Below are 20,434 nucleotides of genomic sequence, written 5' to 3' on the forward strand. Positions count from 1 at the left end.
ATAGGCCAGATACTGAGTGTGGGCTAAATAGTGGGCTGCCCATAAATATATGTTCAGCAGTCTATTCAGGTTCACCACACTCGCACGCTGCGCTATCCATCAAACCCCACTTATTTTAAGGAAGACTTGAAGCGGCCGACCCCAGTGCACAGACGGTTCAGCAAGGTCCATAGGTGGCGTGGCAGGTCTTCTCCTTTTACACCACCTCCTGGATCCCTGATGAATTCTGGGATGTGGGAAGGCCCAGCTGTTTCTCAGCTGCTTTTTAGATTTAAAAAATCCAAATAATTTGTACATTATATCCATTTCATACATACCATTAGTAACTGTTAATCAGTTTTCTTCAGATACAAAGTAAATATAAATAAAATTTTCTTCAGATACAGTAGTATCTTCTAGTCACCGGGGAAAGCGCCGCCACACCCCCACTGACAAACCCGACAGAGAATTTCAGCATCCTCCACGTAAGCCAGGAGGTGGCAGGAGGGTTGCCTTGGATTTTATGTCCTTGGAAGCTTGATTACAACAATAGGAAGCAGGAAATCATAATGGAGGACAGCATGAAAAGGAGGAAAAGAAAGAGAGAGAGAGAGAGAGAGAGAGATTACAATTTAACCAGAAATCTTTATGTCGAGGGGGGGTTAAAGCTAGTCACTTTGCTAGTCTCAGCTAGCTAGCTAACTCTCTGTTTACATGGTCTAGCTACTGGAAATTTGAGATTTTGTTTTTTAATATTATCTCAGGAGTTTCTACGCTGTGCCCTCTCACTAACATGAAATATTGTTCTCTTTTGCAATCAGGTATGTTATATTCTGTGTATTATAAGTTTTGGAATGTAGCGTTTCACTTAAAATGTCACCTCTTTGTGTGGTAAATGTTATGTAAAAAGGCTGAAGCTCTAACCGCATGGTCGGTTGTATTAAATTTGGTACACCATGAGCTATTATGAACTTTTTATTGTGATATAGCCACTGGGTAATTTGTTTTATCTACATTTTGAGAAAATAGTTTTATTTTTATATATTTATATATTTGTGCCAATTAATATGTATTGAACCTGAACAGTATTGCTGAATATTAGAAAATAATATAATGTGAAATGTGTTTTGATTCCTGTTTTATACTTTTATAAATATTGTATATTTTTATATAACCTAATTTTATATATTATTCATGCAGTTACTGTTAACCAGTCTGCGCTGATAGCTGAAGGGGGAGGAGTTTCTACGCTGTGTCCTCTCACAGACAGAAATATTGTTCTCTTTTGCAACTTAACCCTTCAATAAATAATGACAGTGAGCTCAAGCTGTTTAATGCAGTCATGGAAAACAGAATCATGAAAAACTAATGAAAACGTTATAAAATGTGTATAAAGTCAAACATTCCATTCGGCCCTGTGATATGATTGGCTGACAATAGCCAAAAACGAACAGTAGCTCCGCCCACCCAGCGTCTATTCGCTGAGAGAGAGCAGGGGGGCGGGGCTTAGAGGGAGAGAGATGTGACGCAGCGAAGGAGAGAGTGAAAGTAAGTTCAGTCTCCGCCATTAGAAGAGGACAGAAGTCCGGATTCACTCGGTAAGTTCAGAACTGAAGAGAATGTAGAACAGAACCGTGTAGCTTAAAGTCAGAACCGGTTCTAAAGGTTCCTCAGATCCAGAACCGGTTCTTTAAGCTCAGCTCAGTGTCCGATTCCACTGGAAGAACCAGGATCAGCATGGAGATCTGAACCGGGCCTGGATCAGACCTGGACCTGGTCTAGATCAGACCGGCTGGAGAACAATCAGCTGTAACAGATCAATAATGCTGTAAACTGAAGAGAAATGCGCAGATATAGATTGATATTTATTGATCACAGTGTAGTTTATGCTGTTTAAAGCGCATTACTGCTTAATGTGGACTTTGATCTGTTGGGGAGATGAAAACACGGAGCTGCTATAAAGGCGTGTTTATATGCAGTAGCGCTGTTCAACCAGCAGGGGGAGCAACGGAGCTCAAGATCACGTGGTGTGTTAGTGTTTTTAATCCTGCTGTTTTATGTTATACTTAAATAATCTCTCTATTCTGATTCAGTAACGTAATATTAATATCATTATTAATAATAGAACAGTGTGTATATTTTTTATAATGTTGTGTAATGCAGTAATATTACTAAAAATAATTAACAGTAAATGTCTCTGTAATCTGTAGAATAATGTGTAATGAGGGTAAATCACACTGTTATGTATCGTTCTCTGTTTGTTTTGTTTTGTTAGTTTATCAGGTTTTGTTTAATGCAGTTCTGATGATAATGTCATTATTGTAAGAATAAAGGTTTTATTGTAACGGCTGATCTGTTCTCAGGGGTCGGTGTCGGCAGTGTTCAGCTGTGTGTGAATGAAGAAGAGTAAATGATGGATCTTCAGAACTCCAGCAGTGGAGGAGGACCTCCTGTCCTAAAGTGAGTAAATTAAGTGATGGGTTTAATATGTAAAGTAGTTTTGTATTGTAATGGTTTCAGCTCTAATCCTGGAGCTGTGATCTGCATATTTTACAGTTTTAAAATATTGAGAACAGAGTTTCTCCTGGACCAGAGTCAGAACCCTGTGCTGTATTTAAACACAGAGAAACGCTTAACAAACCAGCCAGTTATTCTTATAGTAGAATGTGTTTCTAATCTGTATTTAAAGTACATATCTGCCTTTAATATCTAATTGTTAATATTAATAATATGTTTCCTTCTGGCACAGTAACAGTATTAGGTGGTTGCTGTAGTGATTTTATGCTGTTGCTAGGTGGTTGCTACGGTATGGGGTGGTTGCACATTTATGTTACAAAATATCGTCCATATTTCTTAACATAAATGTGACGATTTGCTCAAAATCTGGATCGGATTAGTCTGTAGTGTAAGTGAACTCTGAACCAGATCCATTGTGAGGATCTGTCTCGGATTTTACAACACGCTGTCTGGGTTTACATTAGTATTAGGAATGAGGAAATCCTGATGTGCTGCATTTATATACAGTGCCCTCCATAATTATTGGCACCCCTGGTTAAGATGTGTTCTTTAGCTTCTCATAAATTGAGTTTTGTTCAAAATAATATAGGACCACGATGGGAAAAAAAGTAAAGTCCAACCTTTAACTCAAGTAAATTTTAAGGGGGAAATAAAATCCCTGACTTAGAAATAATTATTCTTCATAAAATCACCTGTTCCACAATTATTGTTACCCCTAACAATTCTTAGGAAATAAATTTAATAAAAGTATTTCTGTCACTTCTACAGTAGTTTACGAAGTTGATCAGAGTATGTAGGAACATTTAATTAGTAATTCACAACTTCCTGTTTCCCTGGGGTATAAATATGACGTGACACTGAGGCCATTTATCTTCAACATGGGAAAGACAAAGGAACATACCATTCAAGTGAGGCAGATGTGTGTTGACCTTCACAAGTCAGGCAATGGCTACAAGAAAATCGCTACTCGCCTACACCTGTCCATATCTACTGTCAGAGGAATTATTAAGAAGTTTAAAACAACTGGAACAGTGGTAAACAAGCCTGGACGAGGACGCAAGTTTATTTTGCCACCACGCACAGTGAGGAGGATGATAAGAGAAATAAAAAGTTCTCCAAAGCTCACTGTTACAGAATTGCAACAAATGGTAGCTTCTTGGGGTCACAAAGTCTCCAAAACAACCATCAGGCGCTATCTACATGCCAACAAGCTGTTTGGGAGGCATGCACGGAAGAAACCATTTCTCACTCACAATCATAAACGCAAACGTTTGGAGTTTGCTAAGCGGTACTGGGACTTCAACTGGGACCGTGTGCTTTGGTCAGATGAAACAAAGATAGAGCTTTTTGGCAACAAATGCTCTAAGTGGGTCTGGCGTAACACAAGAGCTGAGTATGCAGAAAAGCACCTCATGCCCACTGTGAAATACGGCGGGGGATCAGTGATGCGTGGCCCTGTTTCTCTTCTAAAGGCCCTGGGAACCTTGTTAGGGTGCATGGCATCATGAATGCTCTAAAATACCAGGACATTTTAAAACAAAATCTGGTGGCTTCTGCCCGAAACCTGAAGATGGGTCGTCACTGGGTCTTTCAGCAAGATAATGACCCTAAACATGTGGCCAAATCTACACAGAAATGGTTCACCGCACACAGAATCAAGCTCCTCCCATGGCCATCTCAGTCCCCAGACCTCAACCCCATTGAAAACCTGTGGGGTGAGCTGAAGAGGAGAGTGCAGAGGAGAGGACCCAGGTCGTTGGATGATTTAGAGAGAATGTGCAAAGAGGAATGGTCAAAGATCCCTCTTTCTGTATTCTCCCATCTTGTGAAACATTACAGGAGAAGATTAGGTGCTGTTTTGTTGGCAAAAGGGGGTTGTACAAAGTATTAACATCAGGGGTGCTAATAATTGTGGCACACATGATTTGATGTTAAATAATTATTTCTTAATGTGGGATTTTTTTCCTACTGAATAAATTCACTTGAGTTAAAGGTTGTATTTTACTCTTTTTTCCATCGTGGTCCTATATTATTTTGAACAAAACTCAATTTATGAGAAGCTAAAGAACTCATCTTAACCAGGGGTGCCAATAATTATGGAGGGCACTGTAGATCAGATGGAAGTGATTGGGTTTGTGATTAAAGCTGTGGAATGAAGCTTCTCACAGAAAGACTTGTTCTATTCTGTTCTGATCTGTATCTCTGTTAGAGTTCAGTATAAAAATATACCTTTTAGTTTATAATACAGTATAATTGTGTAATTGTGTAGCTCTTACCAATACATGTTATTAACTAGTCACAGATCTATAAAATACATATAGTAAATATGATCTAATCAGGTGATGACATTGTTACGTCACATTTCTCCACACTTTACTCTCATCATGGATCATCATGAAGATCTGTTTACAGGAGGAAGAGAGCAGCATCTCCAGCCCCCAGTGGAGTGTCTATGAAGAGTGATTGGTCCATGTGGAATCCTCCAAACTTCAGCAGTGGAGGAGGACCTCCTGTCCTAAAGTGAGTAAATTAAGTGATGGGTGAATATGTAAAGTAGTGCTGGGCATTAAAACGTTATCGATATGTATCGCGATATATATTTTCCTCGATTACACTGATAAGCTGGGTGATAGGATTCGATAAACTTTATTTTCTATTTCCTGTTTAAGCTGCGCTGCGAACAGGTGTAGCACGCGATCAGGCAGCACGCTTTACCACTTTCCGTGTAAATGAACGTTAACTTCAGCACGAGTGATGGGTTAGTATATAAACACACAGAAAAGCAGCACTTTCCATCTTTTTCCCTAACCCTCACTGTTTCTGTTAGAAAACCCTGAGGGCAGAATTCTCCTGTCTCTGTTTCTCCTCTGTCTCTGATTACTTTGTGTTTTTAGTTTTTAACAGGTAGAGAGTCTGTTGTGCTGGATATTTTACTAAATACAGAAGATTATATAATCTGTGTAGCTGTATTTGAACGGAACTAAACATTGCTGTTACTGAACTGGATGAGTTTTAAATACACTTGTTAAGTAATGTAAGTCTAGTCTACTGAAAGCCAGTAATGTTAGTATAAATCTGTACTGAAGGAGAAGTGGATCATTTCAGAAACTTGACTTTATTCCTTCCACCTCCATTACAGGTCACTTGCTTTAAAATATTTAAATGTTAGCATTATTTAAATATTTTAAAGCAAGTGACCTGTAATGGAGGTGGAAGGAATAAAGTCAAGTTTTTATTCAAGCTAGTCAAGCTATTATTTTAATAAACATTAGCAGTAAATAATCTCAAAATAACAACAAATATAAAATCGAAAAACAGTAAAACATATGTAATACATACTTTTTATATGACCAACATTTATTAGACTAAAACTAGACTAAAATGTTTGTTTTCATCGACTAAAACTTGACTAAAATTAATAATATCCGATAGACTAGAATGTAATTAAAACTATTATACATTTTAGTCAAAAGATTAAGACTTTAACTACATCAAAACCACCTGTCAAAATGAACACTGATATTACTCTTGTATTTTGCTTTATGTAGCTGCCTGCATTCAGGGAGGGGAATAATCCCTTGATTAAATATAATTTTAGAAGTGCTATTGGAATTTAAATTAAACAGACAAATAATGTAAAGGGTCTGATTTATTTTTAGAGTTTATATATTTGTCCCCTTGTACTTGTCTTAAGGGCCAAACGTGTGTGGGGGGGTTCTGGACCTGTGTGGATGTATAATGACTTTTTTAAATAAATTTAAAAGCTGTCTGAGCACCTTGTGCCCACCTGGCAAGATGTGGATATCCTAGTGTCTGTCCACAAGGCTCTGAGTCTGCTAGTGATTTTGGTCATAACTCCCATATTCTCTCACTTATGAGTAAAAAGAAACCTTTAAGTGTAACAGAACGTTATTTGATTTATATTGTGATACATATCGATATCGGCTGATATGGAAAACTATATTGTGATAAGACTTTTTTCCATATCGCCCAGCCCTAATGTAAAGTAGTTTAATATTTTAATGATTTCAGCTCTAATCCAGGAGCTGTGATCTGCATGTTTTACAGTTTTAAACTATTACGAAGAGTTCTCTTAAACACAGAGAAACGCTTAACAAACCAGCCTGTTATTCTTATAGTAGAATGTGTTTCTAATCTGTATTTAAAGTAAAGATCTGCCTTTAATATCTAATAGTTAATATTAATACTTATTATTCCATATTGTAGTTTAGAGTGTAAATATGTTTAATTCTGGCACAGTAACAGTATTAGGTGGTTTCTGTAGTGATCTTATGTTGTTGCTATGGTGGTTGCTATGGTATAGGGGTGGTTGCTGAGCTGTTTGCAGCTGGTGAGGTTCAATAACCAGAACAGAGCTGCTCTGGTTCAGGATGGTGGTAAGAGGATCTGGTCCAGATTTTTGAACTGAAATGTGACGATTTGATCAAAATCCAGATCGGATTAGTCTGTAGTGAAAGTGAACTCTGGACCAGATCCATTGTGAGGATCCGTCTCGGATTTTACCACACGCTGTGTGGGTTTACATTAGCATTAGAAATGAGGAAATCCTGATGTGCTGCATTTATATAGATCAGATGGAAGTGATTGGGTTTGTTATTAAAGCTGTGGAATGAAGCTTCTCACAGAAAGACTTGTTCTATTCTGTTCTGATCTGTATCTCTGTTAGAGTTCAGTATAAAAATATACCTTTTAGTTTATAATACAGTATAATTGTGTAATTGTGTAACTCTTACCAATACATGTTATTAACTAGTCACAGATCTATAAAATACATATAGTAAATATGATCTAATCAGGTGATGACATTGTTACATCATAACAAACACACAAATATAACAGTATTGTTAAAGAAATTAAAATATGTATATTTATTAGACGAGCGTTTTTCAATTTGGGGCAGCTGACAGAAAGCTTCGAGACGCTTCTGGGACGGTTATGAAGAAGTTAGTCTGGAACCTGTGAATAAGTTTTAGTAACTTTACTCTCATCATGGATCATCATGAAGATCTGTTTACAGGGAGAAGAGAGCAGCATCTCCAGCCCCCAGTGGAGGAGTGTCTATGAAGAGTGATTGGTCCATGAATCATCCTCCAGGGTTCAGCAGTGGAGGAGGAAGCTCTGGGTCTCGGTACATCACTGCACTAAACTACTGTTCTGTTCTGAGAGTGAAGCTCTTCAGTTCCTGATCTTTATTAAAGATGTGCTGTGTGTTGGAGTTTCACTGTGTAAATGCTGGAGTTTCACTGTGTTTAATGTTAACAGAACTGAAACCCAGAGAGGAGCTTCTCCAGAACCCAGCTGTGTTTCTATGAAGAGTGACGCGTCCATCATTATTCCCCCTTATTTCAGCAATGAAGATATGACCTCTGACCCACAGTGAGTGAAACATCACTTACATCATTTACTTTTTCTATAATTTACCTTTTTAAAGCATATAACACACACCCTCACACTCACACTCACCCTCACACTCACCCTCACACTCACCCTCACACACACCCTCACACACACACACACACACACACACACACACACACACACACACTCACCCTCACACACACTCACCCACACACACACACACACACACTTTCACACACATACACAGGAGGTCAGTGTGAGATTTTCTGTATGTAATGATCAGTGTACACAGCTGTGGTGTGATGGGGAGGCGGGGTTTAGATTAGACTGACTGACCTGAACAATGAGAGTAAATTACAGTATCATTATATATCTATATTAGGGGTGTGTAATTCTGATAAAAACAATATCTAAATAATTTTCGTAATTTTGTCAGATAAAAAACTGTATTTTGCATTATTCAAAAACATGTTTAGAAAAGTATTATATTGTAATAAACTGCACTTCCTAAATGATTGTAAGATTTGCTTATTAAATATATTAATCAAAACAATATATTCAATATTTAAACATTAAACTCACACCTCCAAATATTGAACAGTGCACCATGTGACCTACCAGATATTCTTGAATAAAAGCATCAGTGTTAGAAAAGCAAAACTAAATTATACTATATTTATATAAGTTATATCAATCAAATTAAAACATTAATTGTATTAATCACAACAATATTCTGTGAAGGGACAACAATCATTGTGCAGTGTGTTGTGTTTGGCAGACTAGATTATTTTTTGTTTTATTGCTAATGTCAGTATACATGAGATTATTTTAATGTGCTGAGTAACTGATTTTAACTGAGAGCTTTAATGGAGGAAATAAACTCTAGAGTAGCTCCATATTCCACCTTTAGCAGCCTGGAACGAGAAAACATGCCTTCAGCTGTGTGTATGTGTGTGTGTGTGTGTGTGTACGTGTGTGTGTGAGAGCAAGTGAGCATGGGGGAAAGAGAGAGAGAGAGATTTGGAGGAAAATGAAGCGTGAATGAAAAAACCCACAATGGTCACAGAAATAACTTGAATGTGACAAAAGTAATACTAAATAAAAATTCTATGAAAATAAATAAATGAAAATCTGACATTGATTTTTTGCTCCAAAAGAATTGTTTTAAAAAGTAAACTCATTAAAGAGGCCTGGACAAAAATGATGGTACCTCTGAAAATAATATGAGCAAAGGCACATGTTAAATCAAGGTGTGTCCACTAATTAGCATCACAGGTGTCTAAATCTTGTAATGAATCAGTGGGTCTATATATATAATGCTACAGGTAGTCACTGTGAAGTTTGGTGAAGTGGACCAGAGGAAGTGAAGGAAAGAGTTGTTTCAGGAGAAAATTAAATTAAATTAAAAGCATGTTAAAGTTAAAGGTTATAAAACCATTTTTAAGCGGCTTGAATTTCCTGTGACTACAGTTCACATATTATTCAGAAATGTAACATCCACAGGACTGTAGCTAACCTCCATGGACGTGGCTGCAGGAGGAAAACTGATGACAAATCAAAGAGACGGATAATACGAAAGGTAACAAAAGAGCCCAGAAAAACTTCTAAAGAGATTAAAGGTGAACCTTAAGCTCAAGGAGCATCAGTGTCAGATCACACCATCACTGTTTGGGCCAAAGTGAACTTAATGGGAGACGACCAAGGAGGACACTATTGTTGAAAACAAAACATTAAAAAGCCAGACTGGAAATTGCTAAACTACATGTTGAGAAACCACAAAGCTTCTGGAACTTTTTGTCAAGACACATCAGCTCTATGTTTACAGACAGAAAAATGAAGCCTATAAAGAAAGGACACTGTCCCTACTGTGAAACATGGTGGAAACATGGTGCTTTGCTGCATCTGGTACAGGGGGTTTTGAATCTGTTCAGGGTACAATGAAATCTCAAGACTATCAGGAGATTCTAGAGAGAAATATGCTGCTCAGTGTCAGAAAGCTTGGTCTCAGTCGCAGGTCATGGGTCTTGCAACAGGATAATGACACAGAAAACACAGCTAAAAACACCCAAGAATGGCTCAGAGGAAAAACATTAGACTATTCTGAAGTGTTTCTATGAGTCCTGACCTAAATCCTATTGAGCATCTTTGGAAGGAGCTGAAACATGGAGCCGTCTGGAAAAGGCTCTTTCACCACTGAGACAGCAGGAGCAGTTAACTCATGAGGAGTGGACCAAAATACCTGCTGAGAGCTGCAGGAATCATTTAATTGCAGTGATTACCTTAAAAGGTTGTGCAACAAAATATTAAGTTAAGGGTACCATCATTTCTGCCCAGGCCTGTTTCATGAGATTTTTATATATATTTTAAATAATTATGTTGAAGCATGGCTGAAGAGCAATATCTGACTTTCATATGTTCATTTTCATAGTATTTTTATTTATTATTACTTTTGTCAGATTCGAGTTATTTCTGTCACCATTGTGGGTTTTTCTTTCATTAACCGCGGGGTACCAACAAATTTTGTCCATGTGTGTACGTGTGCTCTGATCTGTCCTCTTTTATGCTAAATTAAACCCAATTAATGCTACTTCTGCTGAAATTGCTCTGCTAACGTATCTAAAATATTATTGATGTTAAACTAAAGCTTATATAAGCGCTGGATCATTTCTCCTAACTGTACGAAAAATATTCTCCACTCAAAGCTTTATGACACAGAGCACATTAGCGCCATCTGGTGGCCAAACCACAAAGTGCTTTATGTGTCTGGTGGATTTTTTTTTTGGTAGGATTATTGCTTCTAAAACTATGTTCCAGTGCATTGAACAGGACATTTATTGTTTCTTTAATAGCATTGAATAAAACTTCATCATCTGTTATGATGTGCATATATTTATCATCTCAGTTGCTGGGTGTACATACATCCAGGAATGGGAGAATGTGTTCTAGTACAGTACATAGACCAGTAATGTATTCAGAATAAATTAGAATACACTTTAAAACATATTTTGTTAATTGAAATTCTGGAAAACCTTTTAGCTGTTTTCTTTCTAATTACATTCACATTGCTGCTGAGCTACAGCTACTGATTGCTCACCTGAACGTTTGAGTATAAAAACCCCTCAGTTTCCGCTATTAGTTGCTGAGTATTGAATCTAGGTTCCCTAGCTCTTCTAGGACACGTATCTCTTTGTTATTCTGCCTTATCATTTATTGACCCCTTTCTCTTTTACTGTTTACCCTTTTTGCCTTGCTCAGTTTATTGTTTGTTGCTTTCTGTTGCTTGTTATTAGACCACCCTTCTGCTTATTCCACTTCTGTCTATTTCTCTGTGTACCGACCCTGCTTTCTCCTCTCTACTGGTATGTTGTTTGTTTATGATGGCTTTATGTTACTGACCCTGCCTGATTTAGACTATCCTTATCTGCTTGTCCCTTTTGTTAATAAACTGTTTAAACTGTTTGACTCATATCAGTGTGTGTCTCTCTTGGTTCTGGTATTCCTGATACATTTATTTACATTTTATTTTAATGACAGATTAATCTTTTCTTTGTATCTGTTATTTGCTGCCATTCTTTATTTTATTAATAATCTCACCATCTTTTATTGAAACACGTTTTTTAGATCAGCTGATTTAATAAAGTGGATTACAGTGTGGATTTTCTGTTCATCCACAGTGAGAAGAAAAAAAACTTTTCCAGAAAAGAACTGGACCAAGTATTCAAGGTTAGTACTCAACCATATATATGATGGTTATTTATTTTACAAATAAATTTAACTTTACTTTAAAGTTTTGATAATACCCTTTACACATCGGAGCATCCATAACTCCTTTCCTCCTCAGATCAGTGTCATCATCTCTCTCTCTGTACTGTAACAGCTTTACTGATTCTCTGATGTTTGTTCTTAATCAGAAGCTGCAGGAGAAGTTTTTTTCTCTAGTGAAGAACGAGCTAAACACGTTCAAGAAGCTCCTGAGTCCAGATTACCCAGCATGCTCTGAGGGAGAGGTGGATGATGATCAGAAGGGGGGGGTGCTGAAGGTCACACTGCACATCCTGAGGAACATGAATCAGACAGACCTCGCCAACACACTAGAGACCAGTAAGAGTTCTGGGTCATGAGAATGGGGACCAACTAGTGCTAATTTATTTCCTCAGTGGAGTTCTGCTTTTCAAATTAGAATAATAAGAAATAGTTTTCTGGATTTTGTAATTATAAGATATTGTGTCACAGCATCAAATGTATCCTTAATCCTAACAATTATCTACTGTATCACAGCTGATTACATTTTCCTTATTCTCTTCCTCTGTTATCAGAATTGGCCCCAGCATGTCAACGAAAGCTCAAATCCAAGCTGAGAGATAAATATCAGATACTTAATGAAGGAATTTCAGGCCATGTAAAGTCAGCACTTCTGAATGAGATCTACACAGAGCTCTACATCACAGAGGGAGATGGAGGAGATGTCAATCAGGAACATGAGGTGAAACAGATTGAAGCTGCATCCAGGAAAAGGACAACAGAGGAAAGACCAATCAAATGTAATGACATCTTTAAACCATTACCAGAACAGAAACGACCCATCAGAACTGTACTGACTAAAGGAGTGGCTGGAATTGGAAAAACAGTCTCTGTGCAGAAGTTCATTCTGGACTGGTCTGAAGGAAAAGTAAATCAGGACATTCTCTTCATATTTCCACTTCCTTTTAGAGAGCTGAATCTGATGAAGGAGAAGAAGCTCAGTCTGGTGAATCTTCTTCAGAGCTTTTTCCCAGAAACACAAGATTTAAAACCAAGACATTATAAGGGCTACAAGGTCATGTTCATTTTTGATGGACTGGATGAGTGTCGACTGCCTCTAGATTTCCAGAACAATGAGAACTTGGTGAATATAGAAGAGCAAACCTCAGTGGATGTTCTGCTGACGAACCTCATCAAGGGGAATCTGCTTCCCTCTGCTCTCCTCTGGATCACCTCTCGACCAGCAGCCGCCAATCAGATCCCTCCTGAGTGTTTTGACCAGGTAACAGAAGTGCGGGGTTTCAGTGACCCTCAGAAACAGGAGTACTTCAGTAAGAGGATCAGTGATAAGGACCTGGCCAACAAAGTCTTCACACACATCAGATCATCAAGAAGCCTCTACATCATGTGCCACATACCGGTCTTCTGCTGGATTACAGCCACTGTTCTAGAGAGAATGCTGAGTGAAGCTGAGAGTGGAGAAATTCCCAAAACCCTGACGCAGATGTTCACACACTTCCTGATCTTTCAGATTAAACACAAGAGCCAGAAGTACAGTGGGAATAGTGACCCTGATCCTCAGAAAACAAGAACAAGTATCCTGGCTCTGGGGAAACTGGCGTTCCAGCAGCTGGAGAAAGGAAACCTGATCTTCTATGAGGAAGATCTAAGAGAGAGTGGCATCGACATTAAAGAAGTGTCAGTGTACTCAGGAGTGTGTACCCAGATCTTCAGGGAGGAACATGAGCTGCACCTGGGGAAGGTCTTCAGCTTTGTACATCTGAGCGTTCAGGAGTTTCTTGCTGCTTTATATGCATTTCTCTGCTTCATTGACAGAAGCTTTTTGAATCAGCAAATCCCTGAAAACCAAAGCACTGAACTATCTGCAATCTTCAGCAAGTCAACGATGACTAAATTCCTCAGCAGTGCCATAGACAGAGCCTTACAGAGTGAGAGTGGACACCTGGACTTGTTTCTTCGTTTCCTTCTGGGTCTCTCACTGCAGTCTAATCAGACTCTATTACGAGTCGTACTGACACAGACAGAGAGGATCTCTCACAGCAACAAAAAAACAGTCAAATACATCAAGAAGAAGATTGAGGAGAACTCATCTCCAGAGAAATCCATCAATCTGTTCCACTGTCTGAATGAACTGAATGATCATTCTCTAGTGCAGGAAGTGCAGAAATACCTGAGTGGAGGTGGTGAGCGTCATCTTCAACAGGCCAGGCTCTCTCCTGCTCAGTGGTCAGCTCTGGCGTTTGTGTTGGTGAACTCAGAAGAAGAGCTGGAGGAGTTTAACCTCAGTAAATATCATCCATCAGAAGAGTGTCTTCTGAGAATGCTGCCAGTAGTTAAAATATCCAGAAGAGCTGTGTGAGTATTTTTATTTAGGCCTTCATACAGTTTTTAATCAACTGCTGATGTGTAAAATCAGTTTCCATTCAATCACTTATTCCCATTGTCACATATAAGCATGTATTATCCTTTGTGTGTAATAATAGTTAAACCATCATTTTAATGTTAACAGTACATGGAGTTTCTGTCTTAGACTGATTAAATACAATCTTTAAAAAAAGGTTTTGGGCAAGTTATATGTTTTAGTTAAAATAAATGCACATCTCTTACAGATCCACTCTAAAGTAGCACTGGGTGATTTGACTAAAAAATCATATCTCAGTATGCTTTGGAGAAATGATGATCAGCAATACAACATAACAATTTCATATAGAACATACATTTTAAGTGTCTTTATTTATTTCTAATATATATATATATATATATATATATATATATATATATATATATATATATATATATATATATATATATATATATATATATGTGCGAGAAGGTGTAATGTTTTTCCAGAGTTCAACTTGGAAAATAGAATAAATTCACACACTTCAAAAAGCCTTGCTCATTCTCTGTTTTGATAAATGTTTTCTTTTCTATTTTAACTCATTATAATCTGTCCCAGGTGAACTGTATGCCCATGCTGATCACCAGCTCTTTAGACAGACAATACATTTCACAGTTTAATTCTATTTTCTATTCTTTGCCAATCCATTCAAGTATTCTTCTTTGGGTTTATTATAAAATCATTAGTTTATTCTTGATTTTTAGACTAGCTTCATGTGACCTTGGAGTAAAGACATGTAAAAATCTGGAATCAGTTTTAAACCTGGAAAACTCCCCCCTGAAAGAGCTGGACCTCAGTAACAACGACCTGCAGGATTCAGGAGTGGAGCTGCTCTCTGCTGGACTGAAGAGTTCACAATGTAAACTGCAGATTCTCAGGTCAGTGTTTCAGACCAAAATAACAAACAAGACAACAAATAAAACCGTAATTAATTAAAGAAACTAAATTACACAGAATGATGTGCAAGGTTAGTCTGAACAGGCTATTCTTTCCAGGTTGGCAAAGGAGAGGAGCCCTAAACATCTCTCCCTGCTCAGACTTTTCCATGCCCTTTAATTTGTCATAATACTGCATCTACAGACTAAATACAAAAAGAGTAATTGTACTCTTTCATGCTCATTTCCTTTTTTCTTTTAACTTTTATGTATGTATGTATGTATGTATGTATGTATGTATGTTTGTATGTATGTATGTATGCATGCATGATAGGAAATGTAAAATGTCTGCATCAAAACAGACATACAACATAGTTCATACATGAGCTAAAAGCACCACATATATGTTGTTACTTGCAGAAAAAAATGAATAAAAGAAAGAAGCTAGGTCCAGCATTCTCTGTGGTAAAGCACAGCACACACTCAGGTTTACTGTACTCTCAGCATAGCTATACACGTAAAAGGGCAGTGCACCTTTTGTAAGGAGCTCTGAAAGGGACAGTGTACATATTACTGAATACTGGCGGGTACATATTTCCACCGGGCCATTTAAATCTTAATAAGGTCTTTTCCCTATTGTAAGCATGTGTGCAATAACAAACACTTCCTGAGTCCAATCCTATTCACCATGCATTCTTTATTCCAGCGGCCCACGATAGCTTCATCTCCCCTCAAAAATACAAGTATATAATAGTATTTTAAATGTCACCATTAATAATTGCATTTTACATTTCTTACATTCATTCTTTTATTTACATTTAAATTTCCACAATAAAAACTTGTCTTAAGAAGAACAAATGTAATTGCAGTTAATCACAAATGTTGTCATGATTAATCTGATTATATTTCTTAAACAATTGACACCACTAGAAAAAAATATTAAATGTGGCATGTACAAAAGTAACAGCATAATACATGTTACATTTAGGAAATCACTAAATGTGTTATTTAAACATTGAAGACGTAAAATCATTTGTGCTTGTGTTTATTCCTACATTTTCAGATTAGCTTTGTGTAATATAGGAAGAAAGACGTGTGAAAATCTGGAATCAGTTTTAAACTTGGAAAACTCCTCCCTGAAAGAGCTGGACCTCAGTAACAATGACCTGCAGGATTCAGGAGTGGAGCTGCTCTCTGCTGGACTGAAGAGTTCACAATGTAAACTGCAGATTCTCAGGTCAGTGTTTCTTTAGTTTTTCATTTGAAATTATTAGGGCTGTCAGCGTTAAATCATTAACATGTTAGCTGTTAGGTTGGAATCAGTAACGCGTTAGTATTGTTTTTAACCCAAGTTTTATTTCGGCACCAAGTTTGACCCCAACTTCTGCCGTAATCTGCCCCGCATCCACCCAACATGCAGATTTCTTTTCTGAAACACGTGTCCAGCTGTAACAATGCGGTTCAGACTTCCAGCTCAGACCTGGATAGAGAGCTTTGTTGCTCTCTCTTCATCTCTCTGTTTCTTTTTGTCTCTCTCCATTTGTGCCAAAAGTTTTACACAAAAATAAATCCACAATCAAAATGTTAAGAATGCAAAAGCAAAAATTGTATGTTGCAAATTCAAAAGAGAACAAAAATACAGCAAATATATATTTTTAAATATACTTGGTTACTTTATTTCAGTTTGGATTTTGCCAGTCTTTGTTTTATTTTTTGTGTGTTTTTTGTGATTTTTTTTGTGGAGTTTTTTTTGGAGTTCTGTTAAAGACTTTTGCTTCTGGAATCTCTCCCTTGCTTCTGCTTTAGTTTTTTTTTCTTCTGAGTTTTGGCACACTTTTCACAGGTGGGCGGGGCTTAGAAGAAGGTGTTCCCCTTGAATCTCCATTGGTCAGCTGGTTCTGGACTGACCACGCCCAACCCGCCAATTTCAAGCGTCCTTCCAAATACGGAGAGCAAAAAGCTTCCAGTGCACAGCAGTAGCAGCGGATTGTGTTTACAATTAAATTTCATACAAACGTTCTGCTTAATGTTATATTATGTTATATTATTCTCTGTTTCACTCCATTAAAACATAAGCGTGCTAAATTTTGATGCACAAAGTAGGTAACTAGCTAACTCACTAGCTCACTGAGTAGGTAACTCACTAGTTCACTGATTAGGTAATTAGCTAACTCACTAGCTTACTGAGTAGGTAACTAGCTAACTCACTAGCTTACTGAGTAGGTAACTAGCTCACTGGCTAGGTAACGCATTAGTTCACTGAATAGGTAACTATCTAATTCAGTAGCTCACTGACTATGTAACTATCATACTTTGTGCATGAATATTTAGCACATTTAGCGCTAATGTGAGCTTTTTAATGGAGTGAAACAGAGAATAATATAACATTAAACAGAATGTTTGTATGAAATTTAATTGTGAAAGTATCTGGTGCTGCTGCTGTGCACAGAAAACTGTTTGCTCTCCGTGTTTGGAAGGACGCTTGAAACTGGCGGGGTGGGCGTGGTCAGTCTCAGACGAGGGTTCAGGGAACCAGTCAATCCAGAATCAGCTGACCAATGGAGATTCAAGGGGCCTTCTTCTTAGCCCTGCCCACCCGTGAAAAGTGTGCCAAAACTCAGAAGCAAAAGCAAAGGAGAGATTCCAGAAGCAAAAGTCTTTAACAGAAAAATCCAAAAAAATCCACAGAAAATTCACAAAAACGCAAAAATAAAAGCAAAGACTGGCAAAATCGAAACTGAAATAATTTTCAAATAACTGCAAAGGATAATAAAGTAACCAAGTATATTTAAAATATATTTGCTATATATTTTTTCTCTTTTGAATTTGTAACATACAATATTTGCTTTTTATTTTCTAACATTTTTTTTTTTTGCCCGCCACCACCCCCCTCTTCAGAGGACCATTAAGACTAATACAAATTCTTGTGAATTTTCCACCAAGCTGTCAGAGTTGATGATATCATTGGGTTTTTGAAACAAGGGTGGCGATTCATTGTTGTGCTAATAAATGGTAAGTCTGAGATTTGTATTTCATTAATTTATGTTTGTTCTACTTCTCTCCATATTTCATCAGTTTGATTTGGTTTTATCTATTTAATAATGTACTTTAATTGGTTTGCAGAGAGGTATTTTTGGAAATTTGGAGCTTCTAGGCCTCCCTGAGTTCTTTGTTTTTGTAATGTGGTTAATTTGATTCTGGGTGGTTTATTTTTCCAGTAGAATTTAGAGATGATTGCGTCTAAGGTTTTAAACCAGGTAGGTGGAGGTTGGATGGGAATCATTGAGAAGAGGTAGTTTAATTTAGGTAATATTGTCATTGTGATTGTGGATATTGGTAGGATAGTGGTAGGTTCATCCAGCGTTGGATATCATTGTTGATGGTTGTGAGTAGTGGTCTAAAATTAAGTGTGTGCAGCTCAGACAGCTGGGTGGAAACTTTAATGCCCAGGTATGTGATGTGTTCAGTGCACATAGGGATAGGGAGTGATTAAACTGCTGTGTCTGATAAGTTCATGTTAAATGGTTAGTATTGACTGTGGCTTTGGGTGAAGTGTAGAGAGTTTTAATCCATTCTAGAAATGATTCTCCAAAACCTAGTTAATGTAGTGTAGTGAAAAGGAATTTCCAGTTAATCTTATCGAAAGTCTTCTCCGCATTTAAAGTGACTATTGCAGTTTTTGACTCATGGACTGTTGTGTGATGGATCAGATTGAGTAGTCTGCGCATGTTGGTAACTGATTGTCTGCCTTTGATGAAGCCGGTCTGATCAGGATGTATGAAGGATGGGATAACCGTTTCCAGTCTGGTAGCTAATGTCTTACTTATTAGCTTTGTGTCTGTGTTAATTAGTGACAGTGGACGGTAGCTGGATGGTAAGGTAGGATCTTTGTAGGTTTAAGATGGAGTGATATTGTAGCTGTATTAATGTTGGTAGTCTCTTATTGTGTTAAATTTCTGCTATTACTCTACTGAACATTGGGCCAAATATTGACCAGAAGTGCTTGTAGAATTCTGCAGGAAAGCCATCTCCTGGTCCTGGTGGTTTGTTATTAGGCATCTTACGGAGGGCTTTATGGAGTTCTTCTGATGTTGTTGGCTTTTCTAATATGCTTTTTTGTTCTTCACTTAGTTTGTGTAGGTGTATATTATTGAGGAAAGTGTGAATATCTATTGGGTCTGGATCGTGTTCTGGTGAGTATAGATTTTTATAGAATTTCCCAAATACTTGATTAATTTCCTTTCATGTTTGGCTGATTAGTCTGGTCTCATCTTTGATTGATGGGATTGTTGTTTTTTTCTTTATGTTTTACTTGGTTAGCTAAGAATTTACCAGATTTGTTGTTGTGATTTAAATTGTTTATATCTTAGTCGTTGTATTAAAACTTGAGTCTTCTTGTTTATAAGTTCATTATACTGTGATTCGCATTCTTTTAACTCTTTTTTAATTTTATGTGATGGGTTTTTTATCATTTCATTTGACAATTCCCTGATGTTGTAGATTAGACTCATTTTCTGTATTTTTCTTCTTCTTACAGGAAGAGTAGGAGATGATTTTGCCTCTTAGTACTGCTTTCCCAGTTTCCCACAGTATTGTTGGTGTGGTTTCTGGAGAATCATTTATTTCTAGGAAAGATGCCCACTCTTTTTTGATGTAGCTGTCAAATTCTGGGTCTGTAAGTAACGAGGTATTTTGTCGCCAGCTGAAAGTTTTATGTAGTGGATTTATGTTCCATATAAGTGAAACTGGAGCATGGTCACTGATTATTATAGGGTGATATTTTATTTCTGATATATTAGTTATAATAGAATTGCTGGTTAAAAAATAGTCAATGCGAGAATATGAGTGGTAGGCTGGAGAATAGAAAGAAAATTCTTTAGTGTTTGGGTTTTTGAGGCATCAACCATCGCTGAGCCCAAAGTCTGTGATGTATTGCTTAATGATATCTGTTGAATGCCAGTAACGTGTATTGTGTGCCATAGTTAATTTGTCTATACACGGGTCAATGGTTGAATTAAAAGTCACCGCCAATTATAATGGTGGAATCTGATATATTGTTTATATGGTTGAAAAACTCATGAAAGAAGGATGGGTTATAAATGTTGGGGCCATTCAAACTTGCTATTGTTAAGGGTGTGTTGCTGATGTTGATGTTAATTATGATGTATCTACCTGTGTCTGATATAGTGGTGTTATGTGTGAAGGGGATTTTTTTGTTTATTAGTATTGATACTCCTCTTTGTTTGGAGTTATATATGGGTGAATTGTGGTGATCTGAGCTTATGATGATTTGTTTCTGATAGATGTGTTTCTTGTAGTAAACAAATGTCTGCTTTTAGTGAAGTGACATGGTTTAGTACCTTGGCTTGTTTAATCTGTGTCCCGATACCACGAATGTTCTGGGTTATAAATTTAAGTGAAGACATGTTGTGATGTACGGATTAATAATGTTAATCAGTGATATGATATGAGTGTGCAGATGTTTGAGGATATTTTTTGGTGTTTGGGGGAAGGAGTGTAA

At 37.2% G+C, this 20,434-nt stretch overlaps 1 protein-coding gene across 7 annotated transcripts in view; it reads left to right on the forward strand.

Annotated features, from left to right (window-relative positions):
• LOC103028529 (NACHT, LRR and PYD domains-containing protein 3) overlaps positions 1-20,434 on the forward strand; it is a 383,714-nt gene that overhangs the window by 347,481 nt on the left and 15,799 nt on the right. For 3 of the 7 annotated variants that reach the window (XM_049477114.1, XM_049477112.1, XM_049477115.1), the window contains exons 7-9: positions 12,192-13,992; positions 14,743-14,916; positions 15,977-16,150. In XM_049477114.1, coding sequence (XP_049333071.1) covers positions 12,192-13,992; positions 14,743-14,916; positions 15,977-16,150 — 2,149 coding nt within the window. Of the gene's footprint in view, positions 1-11,915; positions 11,977-12,191; positions 13,993-14,742; positions 14,917-15,976; positions 16,151-20,434 lie in introns of all 7 variants that reach the window. The other 4 variants (XM_049477116.1, XM_049477117.1, XM_049477113.1 and 1 more) reach the window with 4 other exon arrangements.

Source organism: Astyanax mexicanus, chromosome 4, assembly GCF_023375975.1.
Source record: "Astyanax mexicanus isolate ESR-SI-001 chromosome 4, AstMex3_surface, whole genome shotgun sequence".
NCBI classification, from domain to species: Eukaryota; Metazoa; Chordata; class Actinopteri; order Characiformes; family Acestrorhamphidae; genus Astyanax; species Astyanax mexicanus.